Source organism: Rhododendron vialii, chromosome 12a, assembly GCF_030253575.1.
Source record: "Rhododendron vialii isolate Sample 1 chromosome 12a, ASM3025357v1".
Classification (NCBI taxonomy): domain Eukaryota; kingdom Viridiplantae; phylum Streptophyta; class Magnoliopsida; order Ericales; family Ericaceae; genus Rhododendron; species Rhododendron vialii.
The window spans coordinates 3,286,054-3,302,984 of NC_080568.1; the positions used below are offsets into that span (position 1 = coordinate 3,286,054).

At 37.5% G+C, this 16,931-nt stretch overlaps 2 protein-coding genes across 2 annotated transcripts; both read right to left on the minus strand.

The window, feature by feature from the left end:
* Positions 1-2,413: 2,413 nt before the first annotated feature.
* On the minus strand, positions 2,414-5,745 carry LOC131311291 (REF/SRPP-like protein At1g67360). The gene is made up of 3 exons (XM_058338672.1): positions 5,506-5,745; positions 3,838-4,068; positions 2,414-3,041 (listed from the first exon to the last, which is right to left on the minus strand). Exons 1-3 carry the CDS (start codon positions 5,518-5,520, stop codon positions 2,592-2,594), a joined length of 696 nt encoding a protein of 231 aa, XP_058194655.1. The 5' UTR covers positions 5,521-5,745; the 3' UTR covers positions 2,414-2,591.
* Positions 5,746-6,961: 1,216 nt separating this feature from the next.
* Positions 6,962-13,529, minus strand: LOC131311292 (meiosis-specific protein ASY1). The gene is made up of 22 exons (XM_058338674.1): positions 13,410-13,529; positions 13,240-13,296; positions 11,930-12,026; positions 11,763-11,831; positions 11,581-11,673; positions 10,856-10,982; positions 10,697-10,766; positions 10,565-10,606; positions 10,016-10,144; positions 9,813-9,926; positions 9,644-9,686; positions 9,518-9,550; positions 9,321-9,445; positions 9,180-9,192; positions 8,989-9,065; positions 8,779-8,886; positions 8,130-8,280; positions 7,956-8,032; positions 7,802-7,856; positions 7,540-7,700; positions 7,300-7,437; positions 6,962-7,213 (listed from the first exon to the last, which is right to left on the minus strand). The coding sequence occupies exons 1-22, from the start codon at positions 13,410-13,412 to the stop codon at positions 7,160-7,162; spliced, it is 1,836 nt and encodes a 611-aa protein (XP_058194657.1). The 5' UTR covers positions 13,413-13,529; the 3' UTR covers positions 6,962-7,159.
* Positions 13,530-16,931: the final 3,402 nt, after the last annotated feature.

A 16,931-nucleotide genomic window follows, 5' to 3' on the forward strand; every position in this document is an offset into this window, starting at 1 on the left:
TCTTGTGTTTTTGTTTTCATATTTGGTTGGTCAACAGACCAGAGTAGGAGATTGACCAACAAAAAGATGAAAGGAAAAAGGAGTGGATTAAAAGGAAGGGAAGGAATAGTGGGAGAGTCACATGTGGTGGTTTTGGTGGAACTTTATTGCCTATCTGGAACCCAATAAAATAGGAAAATTTTGTGTAAGCACTAGTAAAAAACCAAACTTATCTTCCTTACCAAAATACTATAAACAAACCCTAATTCTTCCCAATAAAAATGCACTTATTCTCTTTTGATGAGACTGAAAAACACAATCACAATTTTAATTGCTACTTTAGAGAATTGGCATTTGCATCTTCCTTTTCTTTAATGAGTGAACAGAGGGAGCATAAAAGTGACGGGGCAATATTTTCTGGCGGAAGTGACAGGGTATCATACATACACTTCCATTTTGTGAACCAAGAAAGGGAGCATAATGGGGTTATTTGATTCTCCACAACAGGAAATATAATTAGAAATAGAGGGAAATTAAGGGAATAATAGCAAGCGCAAAAGGGAAATAAGGAACCAAAAATTTAGAAAGTGGGTTCTTGGGTTGCTACTTGATCTGGGCTCGATTACAAACTAACCTACTCGAGTTTGACATTGTGTTTGTTCGTTAAAAGGTCGCTCAAGGTTGATTTCTTACATAAATAAGCTATGCTCAAACACTTTTTAAAGCGCGTTAAGCTTTCAAATTAAGTTTGAACAAGATACTATTCGGCTCGTTCGACTTATGATGTATATAATAAAATTCATGCTACTCGAGAGATGCTCGTCTCATAAACAAGCTAATCTTGAACGTGTTTTGCAGCTTGTCAAGTTTTCAAGCCAAGATTAAAGAATAAACAACTCGGCTTGTTCAGCTCGTTATCACCCCTAACTTGATCTCCATCTCCTGCCTTCAATTAAAAACGAAAACAATTAACAAATTAGTGTTTTTTTATTTTTATAACAAGGTGTCCAGTTCAACTTATTAGTCTTTTTTCTTGTTTGAGAAGAAAAGCATTCGCAAGTGGAGTGGAGTGTCTCCATTATATTCTCATGCACATGGGCAAGGTTCGATTCTTGTAAACACCCATCCCCCTCCCCAAGTCCCCTAGGATAGAGTAGATTAAGTTTAACGAATGGCAAAACAAAAAAAGAAAAAGAAAAAAAGCATTCAATATCTTACTATTTTTGGGCGACAAATGCGTTGATTATTAGGTTTTTTTTGGACAATCGACAGCAGAACCACTGGTTTTATTAAATTTGTGGAAAATTATTGTCCGACAAACAGGATGTTATGTGCTACAGTATATCGTTTTTCCAATTTGAAGATTCCCTATGCTGTTTGGTGCTAAATTTCCTGATGAATATTTAAAGGGAAAATGGATGCTCCATCTTTTTAGGTAATGCAATTATCTAATCTTCCTAGCATATTATGGGGCCATCTACCACCTTATATTAGGGGATCATTTGCCCACGTTATTTATTCTTTTTTCAAATAATGCAACCAACTAGGTTAGGCTACTCTTGTACGCTTTCTACTGAGATGTTAAGAGGTCATATCTTGTCAAATCCAAAAATTGATTATTGGTTCTCATGGTTATGAGTCTTTATTTGAATGTGTTTCGCGATCGGGATCATTCTTATGTAGACACGTAGGATGGTTCATGTCATGCCGGCCTAATTCATTTATCAATTTCTTAGCATCATGAATTTACGTCGCGTTCATTTAATTGAAAGGTGGCAACAGTTTCGAAAAGGATGCAAAATTAAATTCTTAGCCTCATAAATTTATGTTGTGATCATTAAATTGAAAGGTGGCAATAGTTTCGAAAAGGATGCAACATTTTCTATGGAAGGAGTTACATCGAGTCACAACATTTCACGTAGCACGTATTGATTTTGATTTCTCGATGAACTCGCGGAAGTTAGAACAAAATACTTGGGAATTTGGCCAAGTAATGATGCTTTTCCCCACCAATTTTTATAACCTGGGATTAGGCAAACTTTTGTTCGGAACTGAAGGGGTGATCATTAGGTCAAAAAATACTTAATTCATAAGGTCCTGGGCATGAATTTATCTAGTATTACTGTACATAGCTTAGAACAAGAACAATATATTGATACAAGAAGGTATGGTTTTCCTTCCATCAGACTACAATGGCTAGGGAAACCGAGATGAATTTCCTACCGTATAAATCCATTTTTCAATTGATTAGGACTCAAGGCTCGGTTTGGTTTGATTTGATATACATCCATTTTTCAAGGATGGCAGTACCTCCGCTTGCCAAAGGAAAATACGAATGTACAACCATCGCCAGCAGATTTTTGCAGACAAATGAGAAAACTATGGTAGTGCAAGGTATGGATCCGTTTGTTTGACGGACTAATAACCAAAAAAGTATATAATCTTACGAGATATATAATTTCATTGGACCATTAGCAGTGAGACTAACAACACCATCCTCCATGGTATTGTATATGAAGTCTCTTCGCGTAAGTAGCACAATTCGATGCTCAAATCGTGTATTAAAGAAAAAGGATCCTATATGTAAATCATACCCAAAAGATTACATTTGTCTAGTCCATTCGGGATCCCTTTTCAGCTGCACAAGGAGCACAAGCAGGACCTCTCTCTGCTTCAACTTGCTTATACGCCTTGGCAATCTCATCTATTGGAATTTGAGGGAAATGGCTGAAGAGAGTGTAACCCTTGGCGGCCAAATCGACTATTGCGACGTTGTATTTCTCCAGCAATTGATTAACGGTGGGTACAGCCATCTGCGCCAGCACGTGGAGAGCTGTAATCTGGTTGGTCACGTACCATAACCTCGCCATCGCGCACAAGAACAAATGCATGTACAAGCTGCCTGCATAATGAAAGGCAGCTGATGGGCCACCGACTTGGGCCTCGCGTATGAATGATTGTGCTACCTCCGATGCTTTGTGGACCATAGACTGGGCTTTGATCACGGCCTGCTTGGCAGAAGGCGGAGCATGCTCATCGAACTTGTTTGCGACTTCATCGACCTGCACCTCACAAAAGTGCGCCTGTTATTCAAACTGACATGAAATCATTCTTCGTTACTTGATTCGGCTACGAACCAAAACATTAAGTTGCTGGCATTGCATCATATTCTGTATCTATATCAGACACCTAATGCATGCCATGTACATCCAAAACATTCCCAACGACTAGGGACCAAAATGAACTCTATTCAAATTGTAATGTGGATGGTACGTTTGTATGCTTCTCTCGAATATCAGAATATGAGATGCAAATCCTTTTTCTTCTTTGTTCACAAATGTTTCTCTCTCGGATTTGTCAGGGCCACAACCATTTAACAGAAGGATGATCACGTTGAGCAGGAAAAAAGGGGAAAAAGGAGCCGGCATTTTGCTACCAGTTTAGGTATTCTCTGATGTGACACCATACATGCACAAACTCCCAAGCACTTCCGTATGAGTTCGAATCACACATCAGCCCCAAGGGTTAGTCCGGTTGGTTAATAGGTTTGCTCTCCACATAATTGACCAAGGTTCGATTTTCTTGGAGTCAAGCGCAAGAAAGTAATTTCTAGTGAATTCTTTAGTCCCGACGTGAATGGTTAGAGGGGATTAGTTGAGGTTTGCGTAAGCTGGCCCAAACACCCTTTGACCGTCGGAAAAAAAGAAAGAAAGAAGAATCACACATCAAACTAGTGACAATTATATTCTTATCATTTAAGCTTGCTATAGTTGCTACTCCTATATGTCTTGATCTACACAATCAACATCCCACATACTTAAAACAAAGAAGTGAGGAGGCAGAGTACTAGATTAATACCTTTTCGTCAAGGAAAACAAGGAGATCAACAGGCACGCCCTTGAATTTCAAGTAAACAGGCCCAACGACTGTGGTTACAGTACTCTCCACGGTTTCGACTGTGGATTTCAAGGGACCAGAGCTCTGCTTCGCATATTCGTACAGATTCGACACGCATATCAGAGCGTTGATCGCTATCATCCTTACAAACCCTAGGCGCTTCAATTGTCCATCGCTTTTCTTGATCTCGACCTTCTCAAAAACACAAAACAAAAATGGTTAAGCCATTGACAGCCTAATGGGTTGTCAATAAGGTGGGAAGAATACAAAAGAACACAGTTTTCAATAAACTTTTAACACTTTTCAAAGCATTTCAACAAACAGGAAACTGTAAATTTTTTTGTCCTTTTCCTTAAACATTGTGCTGTTATTTGCATTTTCCAACAAAAAAATCAATTGAAAGCAATTGGTCGAAGAAAAAGACAAAAGAGCGGGAATCTTAGGCTGCAAACAAGACCAAATGACCCGAGCTTTGAAGTGTTTGAGCTTGGCTCATTCAATAGTCTAGCTCGAGCACGAGTTGAGCCAAAGTAATAGATCTCTAGCTTGGCTTGTTTAGTATTGAGGTGTTCAAGCTCAGATCGTTTACTAAACTAGTGTCTATAGTATAAACTAACCGAGTTAAAACGAACTCAAGATCGATTCATTTACTAACGAGCCGAGCCGAGCCGAGCCGAGCCCTAAGCTCCTCACAAACGGTTTGTTCGTTTGCAGCCCTAGCCCAGACAGATCAAATGAATAACGAGCCCAGTGATGAAGCCAGAATTTTTGCCCAAGAAGGGCTGACTTAATAGATATATTTTTATCCAAACGTATTCTTATTGTAGAGTAGTGTCTTTGGTTCCAATGCAATGCATTTGTACATTGAAATTATTTTAGTCTAATGCATTAAACATGTATGAATCATTTTATAAAATTTCTTTAGGCTACGATCAAACTCACATGCTTATTTTTTTTTATGTATGAAAACAATTGAGAAATGAGAATGCAAAATATCCTGTTTTTATTAAATTAAATCAAACTTATTGAGATTATAAGAAGTTATGACAATAATAATAACAATCCAAACTCAAAATTAGATATCAATTATCATATTCATAAATATTTTAAATTAGGGGTTGCCGGGGCCCACCCGACCCCAACATACCTTCACTCCTAAACGAGCCCCAAGCTGCTCGCGAATAACGCTCGGTATGTTTGTGGCCAGGTTTGTAGCCCTGGCCTAGACAGATCAAATGAATAACGAGCCCCAGGCTGCTCGCAAACAGCGCTCAGTTCAAAACTAGTGTCTATAAACTAACCAAGTTACAACTAACTGGGTCATTTACCAAGGAGCCGAGCCCCAAGCTGCTTGCGAAGTTGCGAACAGCGCTCGGTTCGTCTGCAGCCCTAGTGCTGCAGACAGATCAAATTAATGAAGAACATGAAGAATCTTCGCGCACAAAAACTCAATCAAAAGCAGTTAATCGAAGGAAAAAAACAGAAGCGTGGATAAATCAAATGTAGAACGAGATATTCACACACACACACAAGCACGCAGAATAGATTCATTCGTTGCGCATAAAAATCCAATCAGAAAACGAAGAATCGCGGACAGATGAGATGGAGAGCAAGAGATTCTTAACGTACCTCGGTCGAATCCATCGAGTTCTAAGCGTGATGCGCCTCTCGATCGAGATGGAGAACGCAGAGGTCGTAGTAATAGGAATGTGGGAAGTGGATCCGGTTATACAGGAACGGCGGGAGAGTAGTAGTACCGGTTATTGTCCGAGGCGCACGTCGGTTGAACGGTGAGTGTGGCGCCACGTGTCGTGTGCCGATGGGGGACGGGCCTTATTAGGGAGATTCTTTGCCCTGAAGTTGGAACCAATGGCAGTAGAAAATAGAAATTGGAAAGATTTTACGGGGCGTCCTCGTGGACCACAATTTTTTGGTTTTGTCCTTCTACAAAAAATATCGCGCTTGTTAGTTTCAGGTCAAATTTATGCAATATTAGTTTGTCTCGACGAGAGGAATCGAAAAAATAAAAAATTATAACTTTTACACAAGTATTTTTAAAACGGGGGACGGGAGAAAAATAAAAGGAAAATGAGAAAGAAGATTTTTTTTTTAATTTTCTCTCATCTTTCTCTACAAACCAAACAATGGGAGATTTTTTTTTAAAAAAAAATTCCTTACTTTCTCTTATTTTCCACGATCTTCAAACCAATATTGATCAGTGTTTTAGATTTTGTAGTATTTGAGATTTTGAATTTTAGTAAAAACAGGTAAACATATTTATCATAACTGTGAAATTAATGGTATTGTTTATTGCAAAAAAAATAATTAAAAACCAACTTTTAGAATGCTTAGAATCTATAATTTGTTCTAGAGAGCAATTGAAAGTTTGAAACCTAGCTTTTAAAAATATATAATAATTAAATAGAAGCTTCAGGAGAGACACTCGGAGAAGGTGTCCCTGATTTTCTTTTTCTTTTTCTTTTTTTATTTTTTATAATTGAGTGTTCGAGTCAGCATGCACTTAATTTTTTTAATTATAGAATTTTATAATTACGGACTAAGTAAACCTCGGTGGCACCAAAATGGTTTTTTCACTAGCCGTGAAAGTTGAACCTACGGATGTTCAAGCTTAGGGAAGTAAGCCAACTCTAACTTCTATTTGGAGAGTTTACGAATGTTCAAGCTTGGGGAAGTTTTTTGCGCGCCTAACACTATGGGAAACTCATTTACACTTATACATATAATTTTAAGAAAAAAAAGTTCATTTATTCTTAAACTACTTTTTGGAAAGAGACTGCATGCGTAATTGAAGATTGAAAAAAATAGGTGAGTAAAGCGGAGTCCGACCTGTACCCGTGGTGGGGGCTACAATTTTACTAACTGCTTGGTATAGCTATAAACGGTAGAAATAAGAAAGGAGAACTCCAGAAGCTATCAGTCAGTTCTTTGTTAAAAAAATCAAAGCTAAAATCATTTTCCCAGATGGCATAAGACTATAGTTGATAAACCAATCAACTTCTTTTTTTTCGAACAGAGAATAATCAATCAACTTGACTTGAGCAGAATAGAAGGGAAACAAGTACTGTATCATAAACCGTAGCCGGTAGCCCCAATCTCAATATCAAGAACTGTATTTCCCATGATCGATACAGGAATGTGAATGGTCATGATTCGTGGAAGTTACTATAATTGAAAGAATCACAGAAAGAGTTTCTAACACATTCAACAAGAACAAGTGGAATCCAAATTGAATGAGCATTCAGGAATATTACTCCAAAGCTTTTCAGATACCTAGAGACCTCTGGCGCTTCTGGTGCTGAAAGATTGGCTCTTTAACCTGTGGGGAGGAAGAAGGTTATGATTCTTACGAACACAAAAAAAACTTCACAAAATTTTGTTACTGATGACAAAGTTGAGTCGTACCGTGCTTGCTTTCCTGGACCGCTTGTCCTGGCTGGACCTACTGCAGATAACAGCATCAAACTCATCAAACTGATTGCCATTTCCATTTGTTCTGCCATTCTCATTCCCCGCTGCAAAACTCTCTCTTGAAGCTACTGGCTGCTCAAATACCACAACACATTACTCATTAAACTTCTACGAAGCTTTAGAGTGACAGGCAGGAATTGGTGGTTACTTGCTAAAGGAATAAGAAGCACAGACCTCAGCCCTGCTTGTGGGAGTGTTTCCGTGGCCCCTTGTCACAGTCTGCTCACTTCTGATAGAACCATTTTGATGTGCTTTAGATCTACCTCTTGTGCGTGTGAGATCTGATCCAATGGAGTGAAGAGCACCGCAGGTGGACATGTCCCTGTGGTTGATCCCTGATCAAGTACAAGCCATTCTCTGTTTCAATTGTTCGTTATGAAATAGGGTAATCACTGTAAGATAATCCGCATTGGTATAGAGTACTCTGATAACTTACCCATTTTCTGAAATCCAATGCCTTTGGACATCTGTGATTCGATAAAATCCACATCCTGTTCAGAGTTATATAGTTCAAAAACGTTAACATAAATAAGTTGATGAATGTCATCATGCACCCAGGCAAAATTGTTCAAATAAGTTGTAATTATCACCATGGAATCAATGTCCAAAGTTTTCTTGACTTCCTTTAGCTTTTTCTCAGTTAGATCGGAATGGATCACACGTTTGCCTGCGACAACAAATGAGAAAAGTTCATGACAGCAATATCACTCCCACAAATTAAGCCATAATAATTACACTCAACTAGTAGGTATCAGAGCACAAACCTAGCCTCCCATTGCTTTTGGCATCTAGAAACCCTTCGCGAGTCATTTTGTCAATCAGCTTGCGGACAGTAGCCTGGTTGATTTTTCCATCCAGCTTGTTCTGAAGCTTTGCAGTTGTCACATAGTTCATTGGAAGAGCATGATACAAAGCCTGCATTTAAAGCGTTCATAATACTTATACCATGCAGAATGTTAGTATCAATCCTGTATCTATCTACTAGTACAGCGTGCCCAAGAAAAATGAACTTGAACTTATTTTTGATCAGCCGCCTGGATAATTTTTTAATCTTATAGACCGCGTCCATTTTTTATGCCACTAATATGTCTGATAACTGTGATATATTCCAAAGTTGGCAATAATTTACAATAAGATAGTGAATTCATAAATATAAAAAAAAGAGTCCCTCGGGTATTCTTAATCCTAGTTTCTACATGTGCAAATGGTTAAGTTCAAAAGGGAACTTGAATGGCCCAGCTAGCGATAAGATTCCCAGAAAATAACAACTCAACAGTAGACCAAACCCAAAGCAGTAAGAACGGGGAAAAAAGGCAAGGGTAACTTGTCACACCGAGAGGAGACAAACAACTAAAACAAAAGGTCAGATTAAAACACCTCGACTTTAATCCCACGAGAATTTTTTACACTAACCTTCATGTACATGTGATCTTCACCCGCATCCTGCTGAGCATTCTTGCCATTTGAGACAACTTGGCCATCCATTTCTTCTTTTACAGCATCAAATTCATAGTCAAGGTTCTAACATTTTGGTTTTGTCAAAATGGGAAAAAAAACATTACACTATGAGCCAACAATTAGACAGGCGCTGAATATACAGGACAAAGCAAAAAAGTAAACCACCTTTTGCTTCATAATGGTGTAACAGTCTGTTCCAGCTTTAGACAATGTACCTTCCTTGACTAGCTTGTCAATAATCTCTGAAAACCAGTATAATAGAATCAAAACAATTAGAACCATTCTCCTTCTTAATAGGTGCAGGATTGGATGTCTTTTTTTTTACGAGCTTCAAATGTATCAGGTCCTCGAATTACCTTCTATTAGTACCTGCAACCATTAAGTTTCATAACAATGTCATAAGGTTGCAAATGTTAGACTCAAAGTACATTCTACATACTCAGTGAACCAAGATTATGTTAAGACCAGAAAAAACAAGTAAAGGAAAAGGCCTTTACCAGTGAGATGTCAGGGAAATTTGAGAGAACATGAGTGAGCTCAACAGTGTCAAGGTGATAACAGTTGATCCAGTCTTTTACCCGCCCTACTTGTTGTTCATCTTCCTCTGGATCTTGAGTATCATCTGCACCATCGAGTATTGCAGTGGGACTTTATTCTAATAAAGAGGCTCTTGGGGTTTTCTGACAAAAATTACCTTCCTCAACCATTTCATCAGCCTGCTGCTTATCTGTTAAAATAACTATTGTTATTCGCAGACCAAAATTAGAGGAACAAAGGCAACTAACATGTAAAGGTGATAAGGCCAGAAACATGGAATTACCTATTGGTGCAACCACGTATCTGTCACCTTGCGAGTGACTAACCTGAGGTGAGTTGCAATTTATTGACAAGTGTTTAATATAAAAACTGTGGTGTATGGTTATCAACTTTCAACAGCTACCGTAGTTTTTGGAGAAAATAAAATGTAATGGTTATTGATAACACATTACCTCACTGTCAGATTCCGAGTACTCGTCCCTTTGTACAGAATCAGCTCCCAAGCTCACCTCATCATCTTGAATGTCATCATTTTCATCCTCACAAGGATCAAGCACGCTCTTAACCTGCACAAATTCCAGACAAAATAAACACTAGCTGAACATTTGTAATAGTAAACCGATTGTTTTGCTGTTCAAGCTATATCAATCCTCACCTTGAGAGCCAATACAAAATGCTTGCTGTTAACATTCCCAACCTCCATTTTCAGAGGATTTTTATTCCATGGATTATAAGCCTCTTGTTCAGTGCAGCCTCTGAAGAATGGAGGCTCGTAATCGACAGGCTGCAAGAGAGGTGAGCGTGTGAATAATATTTTGCCCGACCAAATACAAGGGGAAGCAAGTGATGATTATTAGTTTTACTGGGCTAGTGTCAAGTTAAAATACCTCAAAGCACATAAGATTCATATTTCCTTACCTTTACCAACATCACTCTTTACAGCAATGCAGCAGTTCAAAATGACATAATTCTAACAGCATGGACTTGTATAACTTGTTACCATTAGGCAACCACTACAACAAACCAAAAAGGTTGCAAGTGTACAGACAATATATGAAGATACTAGTCCACATGGGTAGCATAATACTGGCATTATGCACTTCCAAGTCTTGCCAGTACTATGGCTTGGTTAGGAAGTCAAGGATATCTAAAAAACTGAAAGTTCAATCACGTAAAAGGGAACTTAATTAAGTAAAGGGTGTACCGTGACATCATCGTAATATAGGAGTTTCATCAAAATAGTGCGCTGAAACAAGAGTCAAATATCATACAGTTAGAAGCAATTCATTAAAATTATTTGAAGAACCTTATCTATCAAAGTGGTGGAAAGCATTACCTCTTCTGGCATTCTATCCAGTGTTCTCATCAATTGAATAAGTGTGCGGACCATTTTGCAAGCAGAACTCCTGCATTGGTATTTAGTATCACAAACGGCAGGTGAGCTTGGAACTTCAAAACCGAACCAACAGGACACTGAGCTATTTGGATTAAGTACCTCATCTGATTAGGAGTGACTTCTGTTTTGGAGTTATACTTGAATGTTCCTCCCTGCTTCTTGTCTCCGTTGCGTTTGATATTCATTGAAACCTCTTGGCTATCAGAACTCGAGTAACTGAAAGAAACTGCAGCAAAACAAACAGAAATCTAATTAGCAAGGCAATAATGTCCCAACTGATACCTCCATGTACAAACAACTACAAAAAAAAGAGTTCGATTTAATAGCCATGGAGTGCGGTAACGAACAGTTGTATCTTTGTAGGGTTTTCTGGGAGTCAATCAATGTCATGTCAGAGGAATGTGTACCACGCCACCCTCTTATTACATACAATGTGAAAGAGAAGAGCGGAAATGATATTTCCCCTTCGTCAAAAGCCTCAAAGCGCATAGAAGTGCCATATAATGGTTCTTTATATTTAGATTAATGAGGAAAAAAATCACAAATGATGTTCCCTTGGCAAAGCACACGGAAAAGTGGCACACTATTCTTGGTTATTGCTTAGATTTTTTTCAGAAGAAACAAACATAATGATATGATATCCTCCCTATTTTAAAGCATGCGTAGGAGTGTGTTATTTTGTCAGATGTTATAAGTAATGGTAGGTTGCAGAAAACAATGTACACCCTATCTTGACAAATTACAGTACACCTCAACAAAGTAAACCAAGATCAAACATCAAGTCAGTGATACTACCAAGGTGTATTGAACTAAAAGAGTCTTACATGCATATTCCTCAATCATTGGACCTTCTACTGCTTCGCAAACAGAGAACAGCAGTGTTTTGAGGTATTTCTTCTGCAGTGCATCGTAAACACCTGCAACAATTAAGAGACACGAAACGGTTTGAGAAAACGATAATGCCATTCCGTGTAAGATGTGTGTCAGGTCAGTGAACTCAACATGCCTTTCTCCATCCAATCAATCAGTCTCCGTGACTCCGCATCCATTGGCATAAGCTTCTTGATCTTTATTTCTGGTCAAACACGATTTCGTGGTTGTAGGAAAATATTTATCAGGTAGTATTCAAATTTAAAGTGGACTAAGAAGGATATCTAAATACAGCAAGCTCACCCAAGGCGGGAACAGACTTGTCATTGAAATACTTCTCAGGAAAAAGGCCTCTAATGTAACTAATATTGAAAATTGCTATGCGTAGCAGGTTCCTCGTCTATCTCAGGTCAAAAACAGTAGATAACATGAGATCAATAAAGAGGAGCTAAAGAAATAAGCATACCACAAATTTGGCCAATTCAAAATTGTGAGATTTCTGTCATCATCTGACAGCAGTAAATATCAATAAAGCCTAAAATGTAACAGCATTTTGACCAAAATTAACATTCGGACTCCTAGAATAGTTGCTGTTAACAGCATTTTGAGCAAAATTAACATTCGAACTCCTAGAATAGTTGCTGTTGAATTTAGGTTCACAAAAGTCAACAGTTGATCATTATAGCATGTGAAAATGTTATCATATCAACATATTCAAGCTATCAATGCATTAGTAGAAGAATGACAAAATTTGCTATTTATTTGCCTCGATAGCTGTTAGATCATAGGATTTCTGTCCTCCAACAGTAATAAGATCACAACAGGAAAGAACATAACAACATTAAGAGGACGAGTGTAAAATATAGATTCGACTTCTACAACATTTACTATAAAAATCAGGTTCAAATTCAATTAACAGTCAAAACATATTTCATTATTTGCAAATTCGTCCTCATCCGTCATATCAACATGTTGAAGCTTACAATGCCTCCGCAGAATAGCTAAAAATACAGCGATTCATGGATTTCGCCATTTATTTGCTCCGATTAACGAAAGCTCATGCAATATCGGTCCTCTTCTTACGGAGAACATATACAAAGGTAAATATCAAGATGTATTGGAAAAATCTAAAGGAGAAACAGGATTGATCCAACTCAGAGTAAGTTCGTACAACTTCAGGTTCAATTTACAGTCAATAGTAGTTCATTATTCAAGTTTATGAATCCTGTCAAACAAGGTTAATAAATCTCCAATTATTTCGTTAAATGATCGTTACAACACTCTAGGATTCCTTCCCAATTCCATCGCACAAGTTATAAAAACCAACTAGGGCCGAAAACAAGCTGATTCCGAGTTATAACTAACGCTTGGCTCGTTTAAATGAGCTTTAAAACTCAAATCTCAAGCTCACGACCAGCTCGGTTAGTTCGTTTGCTGATACAATGGACCGACACAATTCATATCATAAACAAAATTAGGTTTACATTTCATGACAAGGTTTCCGAATTTGACGGAACAACAACGACGAGGAAACTAAGACGATGAAATAAACAGCTAATTCGGAGGAATTAATCGTATGAAAATGAGATTTGTAAAACTGAATAGAGGTACACCAGAAGAAGCGAGTCCTGCTCGGTGATCTCCGATTCCTTCACTCTCTGAGCAACAACCTGAGAAAATTACGTTTGAGAGTAGAAATTAGCAACTGAATATAGGCGAAGAATTCGAGAAGATGATGAAGGAGAAGAAAGATGATACGAAGGGAAAGCCAGTGCTCGCTCACCATGTTTAGAGAGAGAGAGATTTGAGATTATTCAAATTTGGAAATGAGGAGGAAATCAGAGAGAGCGAGTAGATATATAAAGGCGCGAAGTTTTGACGTGGTGAGGAGGGAACTCGTGGTGTGGTTAGACGGTTAGACTCGAGTTGGCTCTGGTATCAGGCTGAAAAAACGTGTCCAGGAGTTTATTATTTTAAGTTTTTTTTTTTTTTCCCCTTTCCCGGATATAGTCTTCCTTAACTACTACTACTAGGTTACTGCCATGAGAGTCGAATCTTAAACATCATGTCAAAACAAAACTCTATACAACATTTGGCCAAATTTACGGTCCATTTGCCGGACAGATAAGGTTTTTTGTGGACGGATAAAGTTTTTTGTGGATATATCATAGGGAAATTAGTTAAGGAGGGATGATTAGCTTATACATGATTTGAATAGTACACTAGTTGATACAAGTGGATAAGAGGAACTTAGGTGGTGTGTTGTTGTATACGATCCAAGCTGTCGGATTGGGCATCCAAAGGATCAAATCTCATCCCTGTAATAAATGATCGAGAGCCGTTCATTACCGAGATGAGACCCGAGTTGTCGGATGGACAATCTGACGGCTCGGATCATGCACATCAAGATCCCTCAATTCGGATAAGAGTAGATAATGTGATAAGTTCCGGAAAAAATCAGTGCATTGTTTGGTTTAGGTTTTGAGGATGGTTTTTGAGGTAATGAATAGAGGAAGAGAGATAGAGAAACGTGAATAATAATTTGAGAGAAAACTTATTGATAATTGTGCGCTGAGAGAGGGATTGGGTTTTGGGACCCAAGGAGAACAAAGTATGATTGTTGCACGAAAAATAGATTGTTACATGCAAACAAAAACACAATAGTAGTTGTTAAAAAAAAAGTACAGTGGATTCTTACACAGGATCAATAAATTGTTCCACACTAACAGTAAATCTTCCATTTTTTTCAATTTAAGTACTTGAATAAAAAAGTTATAGTGCCTAAAATGAAGATGGGGAATGATAGTGGATAGAAATTAGTTGAGGATGAGATACAAAGGGAATTTGCAAAATACCAATTTACCTTTGGACTAAAAATGTCATTTCTTAACATGACAACTAGCATGAGAGGAGATATGTGAAATGTCAACTAAAAGCAATTGACTCTATAGTTGGAGTCGTTTTTCAGATGCCAATCAATCCATTTGATATACCACATCGAATTTGACATTCTTAATTGGAGAATTATTTTTTTTATCAAAATTCTAAGAAATTTTATTGATGATACGCTAACACAAAGCGTGATACTAACAAAAGCATCCATCCTTGCCCAAGGACTTGGCTAACCAAATACTCAAATAGGGGCGCAAGCCTCCCAAGTAGACACGCCCACACTTCTAACACCCTTTCTAGACAAACAATGTGCTATACCTCCCGTTCTTCCCACAAACTTGAAAACACACACGCACACACATCAAAACCCACTCCAATACAATCTGGCATCTCGGACAATAACCTCAATAGATTGTTGCACTCGCAGACTCGCTCTCCCTTTTACTCATGATGAAAAACTATGAAAACAAAGTGGATTATTATACATGATATCTGCAATAAACAAAGTATTTTAAGAGTGAGATAGCCAATCAACCTCCTATCAAAAATCTCATTAATATTACTCTTAAAAATTTTGAGGCTAATTTCTCTTGTAGTAAGTGTTGTATCTTTTCTCGTATTTTTTATTGGAGATAGCCATATTTACCTCATTGTTTTAAATTTATGCACTCTCTGTCTATCTTTGTTAACATGAATTTACGTTATTAACCTTTCAGCAGTTCAAATTCCCACATAAAGATAAATATCACATTCACACGGTGACAAAGAAATAGGAGCCGTGTAAAAATGAACGCATATATATATTTTTTTTCCGATTCTTAAAATGGACTTCTACAAAAAAAAAAAATTATTGTTTTTATAACCAAGCTTCCAACTAGTTTGCCTGTAATTCTGGAGCCTAAAATTAACTACCGGGCAAACCTTCATTAGCCTCAAATGAGTTGACAAGACGAGAGACTTCGAATTTGACACCTCAAGAGGAAATGAATAAGTAAGTTGATTACTAGACCAACCCTAGTTTCAAAAGTTGAGATCATTAACCTCGACTCTCTTTGTCCCAAATAGTTGGTCTCGTTTTAGTTGAGATCATAATTAAACCTCTACTCTCTTTGTTTCAAATTGCTGGTCTCCTTTTATTAGTAGTTCGAAACCTCTCAAAAAATATGAATATTGATTTGTTTATTAAATAAATTCCCAATAACAAGTGTTTATAAAGTTATTGAGTAACTGAATTAAAAAAAAAAACGAGCAATTTGGAACGGACCACTAAAAACAATTTTAAAAAAAACGAAAGTATACTTTCTGCTTACAAAATCCAGCAAAAAATTGTCAAACAAAAAAAAAAGTCAAAGAAATCACATGCCGACGTGGCCTCAGTTTTGAGTCCCTCATCCACATTGGATACCCGTAATTCAAATTGGTCGGGCGAGGGACGTTGTTATGTCCACTCCCCAGTACTCTCTCCGCTGGATCTCGGCTTTCAAAATTTCAAAAAAGATTCTTGTCTGCGAGTCCACCATTATTTTTGGACTTTTGAAAAAAAGTTACTCCGTAGAATTCAAAACCAAGGAGGTCTTTCTTCTCCTTTCAACATTTTCTTTCAGATATAGTCCTTTGGGTTTTAACAAATTCTCGTTATTCTCCCTTACAGTTACATTCCACCCTTTGCCATCTTAATTTTTCGAGGAGCAAGGTTAATCTTGGTATACGAGACTTCAATCATAAACGTTGACATGTACTCTTTACATATTTTTCACTCAGAGCAACGGTAAAGAGCATCATTTCATATTCGTAGTAATATATAGGAGTATATATTTTTTGTTTTGATTATCAAGCTTATTTGTTAGTGACTATTGTATTCATATTATTATTAGGTACTCGTATAGTTAGAATTTGAATAGCTATATTTTCAAGCATTGAGAAAACCTAAAAGGATCTTGGTGAGGAAACCTAAAAGGATTTTTTTTAAAACAATTTCTAGTTTAAAAAAAAAAAACTATAACTGATAAATTTAAATTTTCTTTCATTTCATTCCTAAGTCGTAAGTTGTAGCAAAATTTAAGAAGCTGCGACAACCGACCTTTTTTTTGGACTCTCTAAAATTTTACTCAAATATGAATGAAGGTCTATCTGAGATATTAGTCATGCCTATGCACTAAGAAATTCAACCTAAATTCCAATTCATCGCAAAACAAGCCCAGGGGAAAAAACCGAGGAGCTTTTTAGAAAAAAATTTAAAGACAAGCTAGAAATGCAACAAAAAACAACAAATAATTTCCCAACTCGCCACTTCTCAAGCGCACACACGCGCCAGAACAATCCGGACACGCGTCGAAATCGCAGAGCAGACCACGACGGATGGCCGCAATTAGAAGCGAGTAGAAACTCATTTTCACAGTCGCGCGTGTTCTAT

Coding starts and splice junctions, on each gene's coding strand:
- LOC131311291 (XM_058338672.1), bottom strand. Junction 3,042..3,837: donor TTGTTTTCCTTGACGAAAAG/GTATTAATCTAG, acceptor TGTGAGGTGCAG/GTCGATGAAGTCGCAAACAA.
- LOC131311292 (XM_058338674.1), bottom strand. Junction 10,983..11,580: donor AATGATTGAGGAATATGCAT/GTAAGACTCTTT, acceptor GTTTTGCTGCAG/TTTCTTTCAGTTACTCGAGT. Junction 7,438..7,539: donor CTCCCACAAGCAGGGCTGAG/GTCTGTGCTTCT, acceptor GTATTTGAGCAG/CCAGTAGCTTCAAGAGAGAG.